The sequence below is a fragment of the Mustela putorius genome, unplaced genomic scaffold (genome assembly GCF_011764305.1).
Source record: "Mustela putorius furo isolate JIRA1106 unplaced genomic scaffold, ASM1176430v1.1 tig00000698_pilon_pilon_pilon, whole genome shotgun sequence".
Classification (NCBI taxonomy): Eukaryota; Metazoa; Chordata; class Mammalia; order Carnivora; family Mustelidae; genus Mustela; species Mustela putorius.
This window is the reverse complement of record NW_025421449.1, coordinates 7,599,278-7,619,016: the sequence shown is the minus strand read 5'-3', so window position 1 is coordinate 7,619,016 and position 19,739 is coordinate 7,599,278. Positions and strand designations below refer to the sequence as shown.

At 39.1% G+C, this 19,739-nt stretch overlaps 1 protein-coding gene across 24 annotated transcripts in view; it reads left to right on the top strand.

The window, feature by feature from the left end:
- The window catches only part of KCNMA1 (potassium calcium-activated channel subfamily M alpha 1), a 730,733-nt gene that overhangs the window by 697,312 nt on the left and 13,682 nt on the right, over positions 1-19,739 (top strand). For 14 of the 24 annotated variants that reach the window (XM_045083521.1, XM_045083542.1, XM_045083541.1 and 11 more), the window contains 3 exons: positions 12,051-12,245; positions 14,100-14,218; positions 15,846-16,070. In XM_045083521.1, the coding sequence (XP_044939456.1) occupies positions 12,051-12,245; positions 14,100-14,218; positions 15,846-16,070 (539 nt within the window). Of the gene's footprint in view, positions 1-12,050; positions 12,246-14,099; positions 14,219-15,845; positions 18,476-19,739 lie in introns of those variants that run through there. The other 10 variants (XM_045083539.1, XM_045083540.1, XM_045083546.1 and 7 more) reach the window with 2 other exon arrangements.

Genomic DNA, 19,739 nt, shown 5'->3' with positions numbered 1-19,739 from the left:
TTACAAGAGGTGCCGTGTTGTCTTATTGGGAAGAAACTCTTCCCTGACTAGGGGTAGAATCCCAACCTTGGTAGTGGGAAGAGGGACTCCCCCATTCCTCAGACTACATGGGTAGCTCAGGAGGGGAAAGATCACACTTCTATATTACAATCTGCCCTTCAGAAGTTTGTGTTTCTTCAGTTCTAGTGTTTCTGTTAATCTAGAAAGGAATGACACCCTCTGGGTCGGGTGAGCTGTATAGAAGTTTGTTCTAACCAGCACATTCTCCATGGGAATTGTCTGTAATAATTGGCATTTGAGGGACTAGCATCTATTTTTTCCATGTGGTACTGAAACAGCCACTTTCTATGCAGAAAGCTCTGGATTGGCTGCTTAGCTGCAGATCAGTCAACGTATGAAGAAATCTGTGCCTTCCATTTTGACCAACTAGATCCCCTTTTCAAGAAAAGCATTGTTTTTGCACTGAGTTACTCAGATCCAAAGAAACCCTGATGCACAGTCAGAACACACCCTCATGGAATATCCAACGTTCTTCTCTGCAGCTGAATACTGAGGCAACCAGATCGGAGCAGGAGTGCTCTGCAGACAGACAGACAGACATCATTCTCTGTCATAGCAGATATTGCTGCCCACAGAGCTGCTCCTAGATGCCTGCTTGGGAGAATCAAGGAGGAAGATCTAGGATACAGGCTGGAGGGTTGAAATCTGTGTTCAGTGTTATGAGTGGTTTCAGGGCGATTAAGGCGCCCATGGAACCCTGTGACCCACCCTGAAATGATACCTGAATAATTGATGGGAAATTTTGAGCATGACACACTCGTGGAATAGAATACGATCTCAAGCCAAACCAAGACCTAGGGATTAGTGGATGCTCAATAAAAATCAGTAACTGATTGATCAAAAAAGTCTGTGTTGTTACAGTGTAACTGATTTCAACACAGAAGGGGAAACACGTTAAGGCCAAATCCTTGAAATTTGGCAAAACAATAACCTTTCATGTTGACTGTCTTGACTCATCATTGCAAAGCAGAACTTAACAGTGTTTTTTGTTTAGAAATCACTGTTTTCATTAGAAGAGTTATTCATGTCCAGTAGGGGATATTTTGAAAGCACTGAAATATATAAAGAAAACATTTAAGTGAACCATAGTTCCAATACCCAAAGATAAGCATGATTAATATTTTAGTATATTTTCTCCCCAATGGATAAATAAGAATCACCCCGTTTTATATCTTGTTTCCCCCCTACCTTTTCTTGTAATGCTTAGTATTTTATCCAAAACATTTAATCATGTCCTATTTTTGGGTATCATGACTTGCAGTGCCTCCATAGGGCTTCCTGAGACTCTATAGAGATATTCCAGAACCTCTTTAATCATTATCTACCTATTGTGAGACAGTTCACTTTAATTTTGTTTTAACAATAATTAACCCTGTGATGAACATTATTTGTACCTAATCTCTGAATAAGAAACAATTTATTATCTTGAGGCAAACTCACTGGGTTTTTAACCAATAGGAACACTTTCCCAGCTCTTGGTGCAGGCGGTTGGGTTACCTCCTATTAATTCCTACTGCCATCACAGGTGTTTAAATCCCATTCCGCATGCTCTAGCGGGCACTAATTATCATTTTCTTTAGGAGGCCTTTTAATTGTGTTTACGGTAATTTCTGAAGTATATAAACTTTTAATTTGTATGTAATAATGTAAATGCATATTTTTTTTGTGAATTATTCTATAGTTTTTATGCTTTTAGAAGTGCCTGCCAAACAAGAGAACTGTCAGGTATCCTGAGGTCAGTTCAATGTTCAGCTATATCTTTATCAGGTTATTTTTGGCTTTAACTTTTTCGCCTTTAACTCTTTTCTAACATTTTCTTCCTTTCTTTGGCCTAGTTTTATTGAGATATAATGGACTTATAACACTATGTATACTTAAGGTATATAGTGTAATGCCTTGATATACATATATATTGAGAAGTGATTACCACAATAGGGTTATCACCTCCACATTTATCACCTCACATTGCTGTATACTTGTGTGTGTGTGTGTGTGTGCATGTGTACTTTTAAAATCTACTCTTTTCTTTTAAAATCTACTCTACTCTCTAAAATCTAACCTACTCTCTTATCTCTTATCAGTTTTTAAATATACAATACAGTATTGTTAACTTCAGTCACCCTGCTATACATTACATACCTAGAACTTAATCATTTTATGCAGTGACTGGAATTCATCTTTTTAAAAATTAACATATAATGTATTATTTGCTTCAGGGGTACAGGTCTGTGATTCATCAGTCTTACACAATTCACAGCACTCTCCATAGCACATACTCTCCCCAATGTCCACCACCCAGCTACCCAATCTGTCCTGCCCCCTGCCCCCCAGCAACCCTCAGGTTGTTTCCTGAGATTAAGAGTCTCTTATGGTTTTTCTCCCTCTCTGGTTCCATCTTGTTTCATTTTTCCCTCCTTTCCTCTATGATACTCTGTCTTATTTCTCAAATTCTTCATATCAGTGAGATCGTCTTTCTCTGATTGACTTATTTCACTTAGCATAATACCCTCTGGTTCTATCCATGCCATTGCAAATGGCAAGATTTTGTTCCTTTTGATGGCTGCATAATATTCCTGTGTGTGTGTGTGTACACATTTTCTTTATTCTGAATGGAATTCATCTTATTGGAAACTTGTATCCTTTGACCATCTTCACCTGTTTCCCCTACTCCCCATGTCCAACCCTGGGCAACCACCAATCTGTTCTCTCGTTTCTATGAGATCACTTTTTTTTTTTTTTTTTCAGTTTCAACGTATAAGTGAGATTATACAATATTCAGATTTCTCTCTTGGACTTATTTCACTTAATTTAATGCCCTCAGGTTTTATCCATATTGTTGCAAATGGCAGGATTTCTCTCTTTTTCTGGTTGGGTAATATTCTCTTATACCATTTCCTTTATCCACTCATCTGTCAATGGACACTTAGGCTGTTTGGATGTCTTGACTATTTTAAAAAGTGTGCAGCAAACGTGGGACTGCAGCTGTATCTTTGAGCTACCGAGTCTGCATCCGAGGGGAACTGCTGGATCATCTAGTAGTTCTATTTGTAATTTTTTGAGAAACAGTCATACTGTTTTCCATAGTGGCTGCACCGAATTACGTTCACAACCTCAGCGCCCAGGATTTTCCTTTTCTCCTCATCCTCATCAACATATATTATTTCTTGCCTTTTTGACAACAGTCGTCCTAGCAGTGGTGAGGTGATATTTCATTGTGGTTTTGATTTGTGTTTCTCTGATGGTTAGGGAAGTTGGGCACCTTTCCATGTACCTGTTGGCTATTTGTATGTTTTCTTTGGCAAAATGTCTATTCAGTTTCTTTGCCCATTTTGAAGAGGATTTTTTTCATGGTGTTCTGCTACTGAGTCACATAAATTTCATTTCCTTTTTTAGAAATGTAATGTAAATATATTTTCACAGTCAAAATAGATGAAATAAGTAAAATTATAGGAGAAATTAAACTCAATCAGTATTCTATCACCAAGACTTAGTCACCAAGTAGAATTTTGGGGTACTAAGTACAACTATTTTTACATGAATAAACCTGTTACCAGTTGAGGTCTGCCCTTTTAACATGAATTTTATGTCATGTTGTTTATTTGGATCTTGCCTTTTTGCATATTTTACTATCACATCATATAATTTTGACTGTACCATTAAATATTCTTTGAAAACATAATATTAGTATCTGGACAATGTAAGTAATATAAGTATATCATGATTTATTTAATAATTACCATATTGTTAGAGAATTTTTTCCAGATCGCCAGTTACCCCTAAATCATTTCTTGAAAAAACATTTTTTCTTTATCATATTAAAGAACAGATCAGCAAACTTTTTTTGTAAAGGGCCAGGTAGTGAATATTTTAGGTTTCTGAGAGCCATACAGACTCCACTGAAAGTACTTGACTTCTGTCATTATAGCCCCAAAGCCCATTTGTAAACAAATGGGTATGTCAGGGTCCCAATAAAACTTTAAGAAAACAGGTGGCAGGTTGGATTTAGCCCAAGGGGCAGATTTGCCAACTCCTGTGTTTGTACATAGAACTATTAAACTATTTTTCTCAGTAATCTATTCTGGTTGATGGATCTTCTCATTTTTACTGTTGTCTACATTGTTGTCTACAATGTTAATTTATGAAATATTTAATATTATGATCCCTGGGAGGACAATTTCATAAACTCTTTCTAGAGGAAATTTAGCACAGTTGTATCAAGTTTGTAGAAAGTCCAGTCGAGGGGTGCCTGAGTTGCTTACTCAGGGAAGCCTCCCGACTCTCGATTTTGGCTCAGGTCATGATCTCAGGGTCCTAAGATAGAGCCCCGCATGGAACCTGTGTAGATTCTCTCCGCCCCTTTGCCACCCCTTCCCCTGATTCACACACACTCTCTAAATAAATAAATAAGTCCAGTTGACTCTATTAATAGCTAGATGTCAGACTTAAAATTTTACTGGAAAAATATGACATTATAACATCCAATTAACATGTTAAGGACCATGGTATTCCTTTTTATTTTTTTCCTAATAATCTCCTCTGTCTGTGGATGATCATTATTTTACTTTCCCTTGAACAATAGTAACTGTTCTTAGACAGGACCAGGAGCTGTGATACTAAAGAGAGCTTCCAGGATAGGAGTGTTAATTCTATTTTTTAATTTTTTTTTAAATATTTTATTTATTTATTTGACAGATGGAGATCACAAGCAGGCAGAGAGGCAGGCAGAGAAAGAGGGGGCAGCAGGCTCCCCACTGAACAGAGAGCCCAATGTGGGGCTCAATCCCAGGACCCCAAGATCATGACCTGAGCTGAAGGCAGAGGCTTTAACCCACTGAGCCACCCAGGTGCCCCAGGAGTATTAATTCTTAAACCTATATGACACTATGTTCTCTTTCTTATTTCTAATTTCATTTTCTTAAGTTATATTTATCATAGTCTTGTTTATTTTTTCAAAGATTTTTTGTATTTATCAATTTAATAAATATCCTCTTGTGATTTCATTGATACTTTATTATTTCATCCTTCTGCTTTTTGAAGATAAAAAGGACAATAAAAGTTCTTTTAATGCTTAGCATTATTATAATTATTTTGCACTTAATAATAAAATCATTTCAAGCTCTGAATTTGTTTCTGTAACTTTGGCCTTAATCCATGACATTCTTATATCCCATTTTCAAATAGTTAATTGTTAAATACTCTATATTCTAAGTTTTAATTTCCATCTTGAACTATAGTTACATGTTAGAATACTTTTCTTTTGAACTTGGATAGGTTGGGGTATTTACTTTTATTTCTGTTATCTTAATTTTCTAAATGTAGACTCTGCAGCTTATATTTCACTATATATATTGAGATTTTATACTTCGAACCGTTGATCGCTTTTTTGTAATTACTGTTTGGAAGCTATCTAAAAATATTGCAAAGTTAAGCACAAATCTACTAAATTGCCTTTATTATACCCTTAATTTTCTCATAGTTTGGTCTGTTTGAGCTATGAAAGCTAGAAACACAGTCATATTTTACATATCACCCTCAGTCCACTTTTATTTTACTCTAATTGTTAATTAGTTTTACCTTCTATATTTCAGTTATATTATTCTGTGCATAAGTAGGTTATATCTTTATTGTAAGTTTTAACTATCAATACAAAGCTAACTTGCTTAATGTAACATTTAAAATTTTTCCCTTGAAATACAGTTTTCTTTTGCTTTTTCCTATTTCTCTCTGAAAATATCAGAGTTTGATTTTCATTTTGGCTTTTGAATAAATCTGAGAACCTTTGCAATTGAATCAATTTACAATTTACATTTTGTAAATATGTCTGAAAGTATATTTTCTAAGCATTATTATCTAGAAAAATCTAGCTCTGATTCTTCCTTTATATCCATCCTCCTCTCTCCTACCTCATGTGTCTGACTTCTGAAAATAAATTAATATTAGCATATTAACAAATAATTTTGTCATTTTTTCTTTCAAGAATTATTTCTGACATATGCATTTAGTAATAAAACATACCATCATTTCTTAAATTCCATGTTTCAATATATTTCAATATATTTCGTCAGTATTTTTAAACAAAATTTGCTCATTTTTTTTAATTTCTAGAAGTTTCAAATGATCTTGAAGGATGATGATTTTTGTTCCTGAACATTTTTTTTTTTTAATGAAGTACATCAATAAATGCTTAGACAGTTAGAGGTTCAAAAATGCTTTTTTTTTTTTTATAAGTATTTCGATTGCCTTCCCAAATTATTGATGATTTAGCTGCATGTAGAATTCTTGGAATAAATGTATCCTTTTAAAACTCAGTTGGTATCATTCTTAAGTTTTCTAGAGAAGTCTCTGGCTAACCTGATCATGAACATTTTTTTCTTCCTTACAGCATTGTGTTATGTCACCTTTTTTCTTCATGTAATATTTTAAATTTAAATATTCACCTGTTACAGATTTAAGTGATGGCCACATTCAGTTGGTGAGCCATTTCAATCCATATCCTCAGTTCATTCTTCAGTTCAGGACAGGTTGTGTTCATTTGTTTTCTTGCTTGCTTACTCATTTTGACCTGCTCGAATTTTGTTTACAGTGTTAGCTTTTGTGAATACTTGCTATTTATCAATTTGTCGTCTGTTGTCTTTCTTCAATATCTACCAGCATTCTCATAAAAATAAAGATAGAAAAAAAGAAAGAAAAGAAAAGAAAAGCAAGGAAACATCTCTACACATTTCTTTATGTAGTTTCAGCCAACTTCTTACTCTTACTTCCACATCATTGATTTTGTGTCTATGTGATTTTTAGTTCTACAGCATAGTGCTTCTTTTTCACTGTTGTTTTGGTAAGAACACTTCACATAAGATCTACCTACTTAAATTTTTCACTGTATAATACAGTATTATTAATTATTGCTTCTTAATGGATAAAAATCTGGCCATTATAAGTTTAGTTATCTTTTTAACTATTTCTCTTTTAACACCTTCATGGAAATATAATAACCATACAATTCTCCCATTTAAAATGTACAATTCTGTGATTTTTAGTGTAATTACAAATATGTACAACCATCACCACAGTCAATTTTAGAACATTTTTTCATTGCTTCAAAAAAACCCTCCATATGCTGAAGCATCCCCCACTAAACTCTTCTCCCTCCCGACCAAGCCGTAAGCTTGGTACTTAATGTACTACCTATCTTTATAGATTTGCTTCTTCTAGACATTACTTATAAATGGATCATACAATATGTAGTCTTTTGTGACTGACTTCTTTCACTTAACATGTTTCCAAGGTGTTAGTACTTCGTACATTTTTATTGTATGAATAACATTCATATAACTGAATAATATTCATGCACAGATACAACACACTTTATTTATGCATACATTAGGTGATAGACATTTAGACTATTTCCGTTTTTGGCTGTTATGAGTAATGTTGCTATAAACATGTATACAGGTTTTCATATGAACATATTTTTTAAATTTCTCTTGGGTGTATATATAGAAGTAGAATTGCTAGGTTATATAACTCTGTTTAACCATATGAAGAACTGCTGAACTGTTTCTTGAAGTGGCAGTATCATTTTATATTCCCACTAGCAGAATGAAGTGTCAGGGCTGCACTTTCTCTACATCCTCACCAACTCTTGTTATGTCTTTTTGATTATAGCCACCCTAGTGGGTGTAAAGAAGTATCTCTTGTGGTTTTGATTTCCATTTTCCAGATGACTACTGATGTTGAGCATCTTTTCATTTATTTTGTTGGCCATTTGTATATCTTTTTTGATAAATGTTTAAGTCTTTTGTCCATTTTTAAAATTGGGTTATATGTCTTTATGTTGTTTGGATAGAAGATTTTATATATGTAATCTTACATAAGATTATATATTATATATATATTCTGGATACTATATCAGAAATATGATTTACAAGTATTTTCTCTCAGTATGTAAGTTTTTTTTTCACTTTGTGGATAGTGTACTTTGATGCACAAAAATTTTTAACTTTGAAGTTGAATTGATCTTTTTTGAGGCAGTTGCCTGTGCTTTGAGTGTCATATTCAAGAATTCATTTTCAAATCAAAAGTCATAACAATTTACCTTATGTTTTCTTCTAAGTGTTTCATAGTTTTAGCTCTTACATTTAGGTCTTTGATCCATTTTGAATTAATTTTTATATATGGTGTGAGGTAGGGGTTAAACTTTATTCTTCTGAATATGGAAGCCCAAGAATTGTAGCACCATTTGTTTAAGAGACTATGTTCTTTCCCCATGGAATGGTCTTGGTACCCTTGTTGAAATCAATTGGGCAAAAGCATATGAGCTTCTTTCTGGACTCTCATTTCAGTCCCATGTCTGTCCTTATGTCAATACTATACTCTTTTGATTATAGTAGTAGTGTGTGTGTGTGTGTGTGTGTGTTTTGAAATCAGGAAGTGTGAGTCCTTCAACTGTATCTCTTTTAGATCGGTTATTTGGAGTGCTTACAATTATATATGAATTTTACTCTTTTTTTGTTTTTAAAGATTTTATTTATTTGAGAGAGAGAGAGAAAGCACAAGCAAGGCACGGGACAGAGGGAGAGGGAGAAGCAGATTCTCCACTGAGCAGGGAGCCCAATGCAGGGCTTGATTCCATGACCCTGGGATCATGACCTGAGTCAAAGGCAGATGCTTAACCAAATGAGCCACCCAGGTGCCCCTCATATGAATTTTAGACTCAGCTTTTCCATCTCTATAAAAATGGTTTTGGGGGGGCGCCTGGGTGGCTCAGTGGGTTAAGCCACTGCCTTCGGCTCAGGTCATGATCTCAGAGTCCTGGGATCGAGTCCCGCATCGGGCTCTCTGCTCAGCAGAGAGCCTGCTTCCCTCTCTCTCTCTGCCTGCCTCTCCATCTACTTGTGATTTCTCTCTGTCAAATAAATAAATAAAATCTTAAAAAAAAAATGGTTTTGGGTATTTTGACAGAGATTGTACTGAATCTGTAAATTGTTTGGGGGAATACGGTCTTAATAATTTTAAGATTTCTAATCCATAAATATGGGATGCCTTTCCATTATTTAGATTTTTTAAAATGTGTTTCAACAATATTTTGTAGTTTTCAGTGTACCAATCTTGTACTTCCTTGGTTAAGTTTATTCCTAAGTGTTTATTCTTTGTGATGCTATTATAAATAGAATTTCTTAATTTTATTCTTGTATTCATTACAAGTGTATAGATATACAAATGATTTTTTGTATATTGACTTTGTACCTGCAAACTTGCTGAACACATTTATTATCTATAATTGAATTTTAAGAGATACCTTAGAATTTTCTATATATAACATCATATTCTCTGTAAACTGGGATAGTTTTACATCTTTCTTTCCGATATGGTTACCTCATTTCTTTCTAGCCTTGGCTAGAGCTCCCAATGCTGTGTTGAATAGAAGTGGTTAGAGCTGACTTCCTTGTATTGTTCCTGATTCTGAGGGGAAACCATTCAGTTTTTTACCAATAAGTCTGCTGCTAACTTTGGGTTCTTGACACATGTCCCTTATCAGGTTGAAGAAATTCCCTTTTACTCCTAGTTTATTGAATATTTTTGTCATGAAAGAATGTTGGGTTCTTTTAATTATCTCTAATCACATTCATTTTAATTTAAATATCTTACATAAAAATAATTGGGTAAGTTATATGAAGTCCTCTTTCTTATAATCTCATCTTTTACTTCTTATAGAAACTATATTTTTAAAAATTGAATTCTAAAACAGGTGCTTCTTTTTCTTTTACTTCTTCCAGCAACCATTTAATCAGTCAAAATGATGCTTTTCTTTTATATCTTAAATACTGTGGTTCCCTTTAAAAACTATTTATACTAGCTTTTTAAATTTCTCACTACCTTTATTTCTCTCTACCAAAAAAACAGAGTTCAGTATACAAGGTCATGAATATTCTGCCGCCCCCTTTGCAAGCTGATAAATTCCTCCTCTTGGTCTTGATCTAAAAAGGGTAATTAGAGTGCAAAGGCCCTTGTCAAAGTTCCATGCCCAGCACTCACACATTTATCATGCCACAGTGTTAAGGAGGGGTCTCCTGCTTCTACTGATGTGCTGACTGTAATGAAAGAGGATTTACCTCTGAAAATTTTGGAAATGCTTGCGGGTGTGCCCCAAGGCCACCTCCACTAGAACACACCTCTGATGGCTCTTCCCATTACTACTGTCCCATCCCAGGATGCAGGGCCCTGGTGCCTTTGCTGTGTCATTCCTGAGCCCAAACAGGGTCTTCAAATGGAAGCAGATTGAGAAGTACAGGTTCAAGGATGAAATACATGGCCTTGGTTTTCCCATCCCTCACCCCAAATGTAAATGAAGGGAAGGCCAAGGATGAGCTGACAGGTCTTCTCACAGAGGAAAGCTCCCAGTCCCTGCTGTCCCGTCAGAAGCATTTATCAGTGCTGCTTGGGCACCAAGCACTACTCAACGTGCCTCACGTGTATTAGTTCTATCGGCCTTATAACCACTCTGCTCATACATTTTACAGATCATGGAACTGAGGCACAACAATGACAACTTTCCATGGTCACACAGTGGCTAAGACGTGAAGCCAGTGTTAAACCTACCGCCTGACTCTTTTCCCTTGACCCAGACAGCAACAGTTCCCCCTGTGCTTGTCCTTGTCCTGTTGCTGTGCCCCAGGGCACATCTGAGCTCTGGTGGAGGAGACATGCATTATCCTTAGGTGACTCCTGAGTAACATTCCTAGTCTTCTTTGCTGTTGGAATTGGCTATCACTCTGCTCTGCCGGTTTTAGGTTTTTCAAGTATTTCAATGAAGAAAGTGAACCCTGGCCCCGGAGTAGCTATCATCTGAACTCAGAGGTCCTCCTCGAATATGTACTTGATCTTAATGACTGTGCTAATTTTGCAGTTGAGAATATCAAAGCCTAGAGCTGGTTAGTCAACCTCCTCCAAGACAGAGAACCAGTGATGGCCCCCCAGCAAGAGAACCCATCCTTATCTGGTTTATTCCCCACTACATTTTGCCAGATCAAGTGTCTGAGAAATCGCTGAGGTGAAATGTAGCTGTCTTTCCTAACCCACTCCCAAAGGTCCGTACGCTGTCAGAAGCCACAGGCAAACTCTGGTTTGAATTCATTTCACCTGCTTGATTTCTTCTTACCATGAAAAATGGAATGCAGACCCTTACTTGAGATTTTTCTCGAATTAGTCTGGATGACGAATGTCTTTTTGAGCTCTTTTATTTGACACCCTATTCATTTTTTTAAACTCCCATTGTTTTGTTCCTGACAGACCTGTTATGTTTCAGATGTGAGACAAATGTACAATTGAGGGAAACTTCTCTAATGTGCTATATTTGCCTCAGATTATTGAGATGACTTTTTTAAAAAAAGTGCACACACCAGGGCATCCTCCTCCTCATAATTTTATCTGGCATATTTAATCGAGAGAGGTTTCTGGGTTAGATTATTATCAAAGCATGTAGTATTGTAGAACATGTGGCCTCCGTGATGCTCTTGGCATCTTTTTCCAACACAGGAAGACGTTTTGCCACTGCTGGAGAAGGCTACTTCCTGGCATAAGGTGACAGGACCTCAGAGGTAGTTATACTTGGGATAGCGCCTGGGCAGGCTGCATTTCGTGTCACAAATCCAAAGTCCCTTAGCAGACCTGTGGGACTTGAAGAGAGGAAGCAGAATTTGCATTCCTAGTCACACCAATCACAGTAAACAGGAACCATTTAGATTTCAGCCCTTTAATGAAAGTTCCCTGAAGTGATTTTTTAAAAGTCAGGCTCTCCTGGCAGAACCAAGTAGGAGAGAAAAGAATGGAATAATTGGAGGCTGCTGTCTTTTCACTTCCCACATAAAATTATTTGAAGAGACAGGCCAGAACTTTAAACAAGTGATACCAAGAAAAGTTGTAATTTGGATGTCTGTTGTTGTGATGTTAGGGTGTTTGCTTAAAGGACTTTCTCCCCCCAACTCTCTCCCCAGACATACTTCAATGACAATATCCTGACTCTGATCCGGACCCTTGTGACCGGGGGAGCCACGCCAGAGCTTGAGGCCCTGATTGCTGAGGAGAATGCACTTCGAGGGGGCTACAGCACCCCCCAGACGCTGGCCAATAGGGACCGCTGCCGCGTGGCCCAGTTAGCACTGCTGGATGGACCCTTTGCGGACTTGGGGGTGAGTTCATGGTGTACAGGTTCCCTGAGCCCACTGAATGGGAATATAACTTGGGCTGAGTGAACGGGGTGCCAGAGAGTGAGGAGCTAGGCACCTACCTTTTCTGGTCTTTATGGTAAATAACTACAAGGCGATGTTTACGGTTTACTGGCTAGCAGGCCCTGTGCTTTACATACAGTCGTTCATTTTTATTCCCATGGCAATCCTTCGACAGTTTCTATCATCAGACACTCTAAGGAGACTGAGGCTCAGAGAGAGAGGATTGGCCCGATGAGGAATCTTAACCAAAAATCCTGGCTTCAGAGCCTGTGGGCTTCCTCACTCCCATAGGTGTCTTCTACCATGAGTCAGGAGTCATTGGGTGGTTCCAGCATGCAGCCAAGGCCGGGACCCCCTTTCCACGGGTCTTACATACTTCAGGGCTGCTGCACCCCAAAGGCACATTGCTAGGCCACGAGAAACTTTTAGAAACCACCGATGGCCATGCCCAGTTCCTGGGATTCAGAGTGTTTGTATCTGGGTTTGACTCAGGGCCTGGAAGTTTTTAAAACACCAACATGCACCTAGAGCCACTGGCCAAACAAACAGCATCTCACGTGGATCCTTTAATGGCTCTAACTTTGGACCTGGGTCTTTGCATTTCTGAGGCTGGACCGAGTCACTCTCTTCCACGCCTTCCCTGCCGCAGAGGGGATGACCAGCACCTGTGGTCCTATGGGCCCCACACACCCACTGGGTTCACATACTCTGGCCAAAGTCTGTAGACTTGACCATGATTCTCACCCTTACTCCACCTCCATGGATGTGTTCAAGGGGTGGAGCCACAAGTCTTGGGAACAAATGTATTTATTGTTCAATAATAGTGTTGCCCAAGGAAAGGGCCACTTTCTTTATTTCTTCTGAAACCCTGATGCCGACTTGCACCATATTTTGGTGTGGTTATGGGCAAGGACCTAGGTCAGACTGGGATCTGTCATTGACTTACTGATGAACGTTGGAAGGTAAAGACTTTAAATAATGGTAAGATTTTGCCCCATTTGTGTTCTGTCATACGATGGCCATGTTGAAATTCCAATGACAGGGAGGAAAAAGGCAGCCACTTTATTCCCAGAGAAGTCATTCTTCAGGGCCCTTCCTATTCCAACACCCACCTAAAGCCACCTGGCTGCATGAAGCCAGTATTTCCAAGTGAGTGGGTTTGCTTTCACATTCCACATCAGACCCCAGACCCTTGGAAGGTGACCGTGAACTGATTAGGACTGTGAATCCCACTTATACAGCCTGCAGCTCCCTGCCTCCTGGGGAAACACATTCTCTACCACCAGTGCCATCTCTGAGGTCTGTAAATTGTGCTTTTCACACAGTCCTTTCCCTGAAAGAGTCTGTCACCATAGTACCTGGTGGGGTCTTTTCTCCTTGCAGTGATTTTAATTATCACTCGAGCCGTTTTGACAACACGGTCAGATCACAGTGATTACAGCTGAGCCGGGGCTAAACATAATCACCATTTCGCAGAGCTGGGTTCTTCCCAGCCAAACATACATCTGAGACCTTCAGGCTTTATACCCTCACTTCAAATGAGGGAGAGGCACACTCTCTTTAGGGCTCTCATTGCTACAGATGGAAAACTGGCGAGAACTGGCGGAGAACCCCATCATTATCTGATCTGTAAAAATGACCAGTGTTAGATGTAAGCTGTTAATCACAATGACTTCTTTAGCCTCGGTCCCTTGGGACAGACCCTCCAACTCAGGAGACACCAACACGAGCTTTCATGAAAAGGGTCTGTTCCCCCCGGACTTCTGCTTTCAGACAAATAAAAATGTTTCTCTCTGTTCTTTCCTTCTCTCCCAGGATGGTGGTTGTTATGGCGATCTGTTCTGCAAAGCTCTGAAAACATATAATATGCTTTGTTTTGGAATTTACCGGCTGAGAGATGCTCACCTCAGCACCCCCAGCCAATGCACGAAGAGGTGAGTATATTTCTACTCTGCTCTCCCAACCCAAATGCAGAGACAGAAATACCTTCTCTTGTCCCCGACAATGACGACAATGAATACCTGTGTACGTGCTCTGAGTATGAAACAGACTCTGTACACATTACATCCAACACTGAGTTTGAAGGTTATGGGAGGTTTTTTCTTTAATCACTCATATCAGATGTAAAGATACTGTGGGAAGAAATCAAGTTTTATAGGTTAGTTCCTGAATAGGAGCATCTCCTCTAAACTCCAGCTACTGGGATCATTCTGCTGGTACCTAACAGATACTTCATATTGCTAGTGTTTAAGGTAGATGGTTCCTCTGCCATATCTTTGATGCCTATATTTTTACTGACTATATTTTTAATGGACTTTTTATTTATTTTTTTTTAAAAGATTTTATTTATTTATTTGACAGACAGAGATTACAAGTAGGCAGAGAGGCAGGCAGAGAGAGAGAGAGGAGGAAGCAGGCTCCCTGCTGAGCAGAGAGCCTGATGCAGGGCTAGATCCTAGGACCCTGAGATCATGACCTAAGCCGAAGGCAGAGGCTTTAACCCACTGAGCCACCCAGGCGCCCCTTAATGGACTTTTTAAACTGTTATGTATTTATTTTAAGAAAACTATGTATTATCAATTTAAGCAGAAAAATATAACAGTTTGTATGCTCTATATATTTTTAATTCTTTATTTTTTATATTCTTTATATTTTCTTTATATTCTTTATATTTTTTAAATTGCATTAAAATAAATTCACAGTGATCCTAAATTAAAAGTACGTCATAGAATTACCAAACTCAGTGTGTCTGTATAATACACCTCCAGAAACAATGCTGTAAGATGAGTATTTTCCAGCTTTGCTTGCACATTAGAATCACCAGGGGTGGGATGCCTGGGTGGCTCAGTTGGTTAAGCAGCTGCCTTCAGCTCAGGTCATGATCCCAACGTCCTAGGATCAAGTCCCACATCAGGCTCCCTGCTGAGCAAGGAGCCTGCTTCTCCCTCTGCCTGCTTGTGCTTACTTTCTCACTCTCCCTCTCTCTGACAAATAAATAAATAAAATCTTAAAAAAAAAAAAGAATCACCAGGGGTGCTTTTTAAAAATATTCTGAGTTCTCTGATTTAATTGCTCTGGATTGAAAAGATAATTTTTTTAACATATAAAGATTATAGTATACAGCCAGAAGTGAGACTCCTTGGTATGTCTGGCTTGAGGATCCACTTTGAGGTGTAATACTATAGAGAAAACAGTATTTTTTTTTTTTTTTGATCCTGTGTGTGTGTCTGAACAAAAGCTGCAATGCATTTGGGCCACTCAGAATCAGACTTGAACTTGATATTGAATTGGAAGGGGCACATGGATCGTAGGAAGCACAGTTTGGTTCTCCTGTCATAGGCACTAATTCAGCATCTCTGCCAGACCTCGTATGGGCCTCCTGCCCCGAGCCAAAGAGAGGAAGGTTTAGTTCAGCTTGGAAGACAATGTTGAAGGCCTTGGACCAGCTAGAAGCCCATCCTCCAGATGCTCTTCAAGACCCGAGGAGTCTCTTGGTTCAGAGGGGGGTGAACTATGCGCCCAGTTATCCTCCTGCCCTGACCCCTCTGCTCTCCCATGCAGGTATGTCATCACCAACCCCCCGTACGAGTTTGAGCTCGTGCCGACAGACCTGATCTTCTGCTTGATGCAGTTCGACCACAACGCCGGCCAGTCCCGGGCCAGCCTCTCCCATTCCTCCCACTCGTCCCAGTCCTCCAGCAAGAAGAGTTCCTCCGTGCACTCCATCCCGTCCACGGCAAACCGACAGAACCGACCCAAGTCCCGGGAGTCCCGAGACAAACAGAAGTACGTGCAGGAAGAGCGCCTCTGATATGTGTAGCCACTGCCACCGTGTGTGAAACTGTATCTGCCACTCATTTCCCCAGTGGGTGTTTCCAACAGTAACTTTCCCCCTTTTCCCCTGTAGTCCCCCCTTTTTTTTACACATATTTGCATATGTATGATAGTGTGCATGTGGTTGTCATTTTTATTTCACCACCATAAAACCCTTGAGCACAACAGCAAATAAGCAGAAGGACCAAAAGTTATTTATGATTCTAGGGGAGAAATAACCGAAAGGCATGCTCCAGACATAAACAGCTCACTGCAGGAAGCGGTTCGCAGAGTAGGGGAGAGCCACTGTGATCGATGTCAGTTATGCAAAGCAAGTTTAGTCAATGTAGAAGAAAAGTTTGTTCTGATTTATCAGGATTATCAGGGTGCTTCGGGTTTTGATTTTGTTGTTTTCCTTCCTTCCTTTTTTTTTTTTTTTGTAATACACATGCAGTAATATATACATACACATTTATTTGAAAGGAGCAACCAAAACAGCAACAAAAACATATCGATTGTTTCCACTCTCTGGACTGAAGTCTAGCAAAGCATTTAAAAGGCTTTCGCCATTTGTGTAGATGATTATTAAGCACCTGCTTTTATAAGAGAACATCCAAGATTTTTTACTCACCAAGGCCTTTTTGTCCCAGAGCTCACTTCCTCTGGGAGTTCGTGTGAACGTTTCTGCCCTTACTGTGGAGGAAAGAATAGTATCCCATTAGTGGCTGTATCAAATTCTAGTCATTTAATTTAAGTGAACAGAGGTTTGATTGCGTATTAAATTGTTATTCTGTCTCCTTATGCCATATGACTAGCTATTTTTTTTTCTTTCACTTTTGACATTTGGGATGAAAAGCCATATGTATCATAAATATCAGATGTAAGTCATTAAAAACTGCCTTCCTGGGACTTTTACATCTTTAAAAAGGTGAATTACTTACCTTATGTACAGAATAAATAATGCTCAGGAAAGAGCGAGTATTTTTCCATGCATTCTCAGGGGACCTTTTTACTCCCCTTTGTTTGATTAGCTAGGGCCCCGATGCCAGGTAGGAGCAAGGGCTGGGGCCGCGGTAGAGCGTGAGGAAGATAAACCCAGCGGCAGATCATGTTTTTCTAGGAGCTGACATGCTAAATAAATCAGCAGGTAGGGGGAATCGAGCCACAGTTGACTCAACAAAGACAAAAGCTAGCCACCACCTCGGACGGTTGGCCCAGCTGCATGGTGCTGACTGTCCCAAAGCAAGGAGCTAGTGGGAAAACCCCTCCCCAGTTTCTTGAACACGGCCGATTCACTTAGGCAGGCGAATGACGGCAACAGCAGCGAGCTGCTCCTTGTCGTCACGAGGTGGGGGAGAAGTGTGCAACAGTGAGCCAAACACACATTTTGGTATAATTTTTTTTTCTTTTGTTTTCCTTCTTTCCTTCCTTTTTTTTTTTAAGTTAGTAAGCATGAGAGGAAAGGGAGAAAAATCCCCTTTTCAATATAGAGTTGTTAGATGCTGTATGCATGCAAATCAGGCTTTGGACAGGGCGGTAGTTCTTTCAAATCGGTCACCTCCACTGGAACTGAATTCATGTATGTGTGGACTGGCCCTGGCCTGGTGTATACCGATTTGAAATGTCTACTTTAAAAAAAAAAAAAAAATTCCATAGAGCAGAATAGGGGTGGAGGGGAGGAGAGAAATGTCACACCTGTACCATCTCTAAAAAGGTGTTTTTATGGTGAATGCTTTGAGTTTAGATTTTGGACCCCTCTCCCCCCAAGCATGATAGCTTTGGAGATTTGCTTGCTGTGTGAATTGACAAGCACTTTTACTGACAAAATGGTGAGGCTCAGTCTGAACCTCTGCCCCCATACCAAAGACAGGGCAGTGCAGTATTCAGACCAGGAATGGGCTGGGGCAAAATTGCATACATGGATGTTAAAAAGCCCTATGAGTGGAAGAATTTTTTTCAAATTATTTTTTCCCTATATACATGGATTTCTATATTATGTATAGCTATCTTTTTATATAGAACTATATATATCTCTGTGTATATATATACACACCCATATACATACCCCAGTTTGGGATCCTGAAGAGCTTTTCATGCATTCTTTGCAAAGGAGGTTATAAAGTTGTGCCCATAGAACATTTATAACTATAAGAATGTGCCAGTTAAAGTGCTCAACAGGAAATATGACAGTTTAAAAGCATTGTAAAACTCACATAGCTTACTTCTCTCTCTAAAGTGCAACAAGGATGAATAGAATGGGCCAAGGTATGACAATTAATGGTTCTGCATGACCTAGCCACTGCTGGGGGTTTTCTTCTATAACGTTGTCCTTGTGAAAACTTTTGTGAAATTAAAAAAAAAAAAAAAGGAGTTACAAATTTTATTCTGTTATTGGTTTGTTTATTTTTATTTATATTGTTCTGTTTGTGGTTTTATTTAGTTTGTTTTGCTTTTTTTTTTCCCCCTTCCCTCTCCCCTCCTCTTCCTTCCCTATTTCTCCTTCTTCCTCCACTTTCTAAATTGCTCAGCGCGATGAGGCTATGCTGCTGCTACTGCTAGACCCCTTAGAGTTTGTTTTGGTGTTCTTGGTTTTTGGGGTTGGGTAATTGGGGGGAACTTCTCTCCATTTGGCTTGCCTTTAAATCTGCACGTGGCCTCCCTGCCCACCTTGGTACCTTGCTCCAAGTCCAAAAGCATTTTCCCATCAAGAAACCCAGCTTCCTCCACTTCCCCCCCATTACCACCACCCCAACCCAGCCCCCCATCGGTCTGTCCACATCTCTGTGTTTATCTTGGCAAGACCTGCTAAATCCAAGTACGATGCCAGGTGATAAACTTTGCTGGAAAACATTTGCAGCTATTCCATTTGGCCAACCTGCTTCTCAGTTCATATTTTATCCTCCTTTTAATTTAGACCAGAGGTTTATTAGTGACAAAAGCATTGGTCTCCTTTATGTGTGGTTAGTAGGCCCTCAAATGAAAACTGCTCAGTTGTGTGTATCAGCTCACAGAGCATGCCCAGTTATCCGGGGCCTCACGGCTCAGGCCCTGCATTATCCAAGTCTCTCCTGCCACCTGCCTTTCTGGCATTTGCTTCATCCCAACAAGGGATTGGGCAGATAGAGGGCAGTAATTCCAAAATGCATTTTATATACAATCTGTTAGCAGCTCTGATGAGATGATGTTGTGACAGGAATGGAATGTGACATAAGATGAAACTTTGGAATTTTCCCGGGACTTTGGGCACACAATTGAGAGTTGACTGTAGTGTGTGGCTAATGATACATTCAATGATGAATAGGTATCACTGTGACCTCTCTTCTATTAGCTGAAACGACTCTGTTGTACTTTCCCTCACTAGAACCAAGAGTCTCCTCCGTTGTTTTCCATGTGACTCCAAACTGCCTCATTCCCCTTTCAGGTTCTTTTAGAAGGGAAGCACACAAGTTCTCATACTGTGTCTCGCCCCTTCTTGCTCCCCATGAAAAAAAGAAAAGGAAAGAATACGGATGGCATAGAAAGAGAGGAAGTAAGAGAAAGAAAGAAAAAAAGAAAGGAAAAGAAAGAAAAGATGGAGGAAAGAAAAGGAAAGAAGGGAGGAAGGGAGGGAAGAAGGAAGGAGAAGAGAAAAGAGAAAGAAAA